At 48.0% G+C, this 2,980-nt stretch overlaps 1 protein-coding gene across 1 annotated transcript; it reads right to left on the bottom strand.

Moving 5' to 3' along the window:
* Nucleotides 1-1,567: 1,567 nt before the first annotated feature.
* Nucleotides 1,568-2,589, bottom strand: LOC121477874 (cyclin-dependent kinase 16-like). Its single transcript, XM_041732399.1, has one exon. The coding sequence runs from the start codon at nucleotides 2,587-2,589 to the stop codon at nucleotides 1,801-1,803; it is 789 nt and encodes a 262-aa protein (XP_041588333.1). The 3' UTR covers nucleotides 1,568-1,800.
* Nucleotides 2,590-2,980: the final 391 nt, after the last annotated feature.

The raw sequence follows: 2,980 nt of genomic DNA, 5'->3' as shown, positions 1-2,980 counted from the left end.
AATGTATACAGGGGGCAAGGTATGGACAGGCACCACAGTGTCATCATCTAACTGCTCCAATGTAGTTAGCTCAATGGGAAGTATGCAGCAAGCACAAAGGTCCCGAGGTAGGGACTTGGAAAGCAGGTTGGAAAGGAGGTCAGAGAGGAGGTGGTAAGCCAAAGCATACAGGACCACAGTCAGGATTTGGATTTTACTGTGGTTAGAAAATGAAACTAATGATGTATACTATATGCTGGTTAATTAAATTTAAATTAAAAAGTAAAATTTTAAAAAGAAAGAAAGGTCATGGATGATTTGGAACAGAATGGCACAATCTGAGCTAGAGGGTTTTTTTTTTAAGATTTTATTTATTTATTTACTTATTTATTTATTTATTTACTTACTTACTTATTTATTTGAAAGAGACAAGAGAGAACACGAGCCGGGAGAAGGAGAAGCAGACTCTCCCACTGAGCGAGGATCCAGACTTGGGGCTTAATCCCAGGACCCTGAGATCATGACCTGAGCTGAAAGCAGATGCTAAGCTGACTGAGCTACCCAGGTGCCCCTGACCTATGTTTTTAAGATAATCCCTCTGCTTGCTGAGGAAAGATGGAAATACATGGCTGAGCAGTTAGGAGACTGCCACAATACTTCAGACAAGAGGTGACAATGGCCCAGACCAGAATGGTGGCTGTAGGGGCCATAAACACGAGCAGACTCTGGTATGTTTCAAATGTTCAGTCACTGGTACTTGCTGATGAACTGTGTGTACAGTGTGAACAAAAGAGAAGAGTCGTGAGTGACTGGAAGATGTTCTGTCCAAGTTCCTGGAAGAGTAGAATTGCCATTGACTGAGATGGGAAAGACACAAAGGGTCTGATGCGGACAAGAAGGCTTAGGAACCTGTCTTGGATATGGCAAATGTGAGATGCCAAATAGGCAGTTGGAAAGGTAGACCTGGAATTCAGAACCATGGTCTGGTTGCACATATAAATTGGAAGGTAAAAATGGGAAATAACCCCATTAAGCTGGAAGGTGCCTCTGCCTCCCTTGGTAATTGTCACTGGGCTCAGAAAGTTGTTTTTGAGGTTGACAATGAGTCCTATGAGTCCTATTGGCAGCTCTTCAGACAACGAAGTAGACTTTCTTTAGTAGAGAAGCATTTCCAATTTCTGCTCAGCTCCCAAATTACTGGATGTAGGGCTGAGCTTTCACTCATACCACTGTTTATCCTTGGCTTACCCCTATTGGTCTCTTGTTCCCAGCCTTGCCTCTCAAGAGCTGCCACTAGATGCCTGACACCTCTGAGAGGCACCTATAAAAGGCTACTTTATCTCCCACCAACTCCTCTGGAGAATCAGCATCTCATTGGCCTTGGGCACTGGCCTTAAAAGCTAAGACACTTGGGAAGCTGGGTTGAGCAAATGCCCTCCTGGTGCAACACAGACTGATTGGGTTACATTCTGGGATGCTCTGACAGGGACAGACAGGCCTCAGGACTCGCGGGGAGGCTTCAGTTATATATATATATATATATATATATATATATATATATATATATATATATATTTATATTTTTAAGGAGCGATGAGAGCTTTGTTAGCACCCAGCAGACAGGCCAATGGGTGGGCTGACAGGCCAATGGTCGGGTGTTCAGACAGGCAGCAGGGAACATGTGGGCAGGCGAGCATGAGTCAGGCAGGTAGGCAGGCAACAAGCAAGAAGGATGCAGTTGGGGGCTGCCCTGTGAGGGGAATGGAATCCCTCCAGCTGCTGCTGTCTGCTGGGGCCTCGGTTTGTGGCTTAGAACTCAGCTTAGAACTCGGCGTCCACCACGCAGAAAGCTGGCCTGCCTGAGTCAGGCATTGACGAAGACTGAAGGCTGGCCTCCTTTTGTAGCTGGATCTCCTTTAGTGCAAATATGGAAGTAGTGTCAGGAAGTTTGTGGATCCGCTCCCCCAGACTGAGGAAGAATGGATGTTTCATGGCATCCTCCGCGGAGATCCGATTGCGACCTTCAAACTGAAGCAGCTTGGTAAGGAGGTCAGCCCCATCACTGTCAAGTCGGGATGCATGGCTCAAAAGGGCCTCGGCTCGATACTTGGGGTAGTTGTATGTCTTGAACTCTTTGTTGGACAGAATGCCTGGCCACGTCTCTTCAGTTGGGGTTCCCAAGATGCGGATGATGAAGTGCAGCTGTTCCTCCATTGTGGAGCCTGGGAAGAGGGGCCGGCCCGTGGCCATCTCATAGAAGATGCAGCCCACACCCCACATGTCAATCTGGGTAGAGTAGTCTGTGGAGCCAAGCAGGATGTCGGGGGGCCGGTACCACAGTGTCACCACCTCGTTGGAGTAGGTCTTCGTTGGAATTGTCTTAGCTCGGGCCAGGCCGAAATCCGCCAGCTTCAGCTCTCCTCTCTCATTGATAAGCAGGTTTTGGGGCTTGAGGTCTCGGTGTAGCACCTTCTGCTGGTGGCAGTAGACCAGGCCACAGAGCAGCTGGAACAGGAACTGTTTCACGTTGTGAAACTCCTGCCAGACCCTCAGGAAAGAGATGGGGCTGGGGTGGAACACCCATTGTCCCACAAATGAAGCACAGAGCATCTCCTCTGAAAAAGTGTCATTTGGGTCCAGGCCCAGTTAGTGATGCCACCCACCCCACCTGGACTGGACTAAAGGAGACCCCTACAGGCCCATCTCTTGGCATCACAAAGCAATATGCTTTTTCCAGTGAACCATCTGGACATGTTTTGAGGCATATCGGAAAAAGACCTGGATCTGCAACTCCTCTGATACTTGGAACTGCTCGATTTTCATGTTTTATGTGAGATTTCTCATTCAATAAGTCCTGCATTTCCAAGTGGGAACGCGGTTCATCTGCCTCGAACGTTTGGCCCTTGAAAAAGTGCCATATCTCCAGCCTATAAACTGTGATCTAAAACAGCCTGGGCTGCTCCCCCCCTGCTTCTAGAGAGATACAAACCCAAGTGGTTGG

The sequence above is a fragment of the Vulpes lagopus genome, chromosome 18 (genome assembly GCF_018345385.1).
Source record: "Vulpes lagopus strain Blue_001 chromosome 18, ASM1834538v1, whole genome shotgun sequence".
Classification (NCBI taxonomy): domain Eukaryota; kingdom Metazoa; phylum Chordata; class Mammalia; order Carnivora; family Canidae; genus Vulpes; species Vulpes lagopus.
Note: the sequence above shows the minus strand (reverse complement) of the source record. Positions and strands in the feature narration are given on the sequence as shown.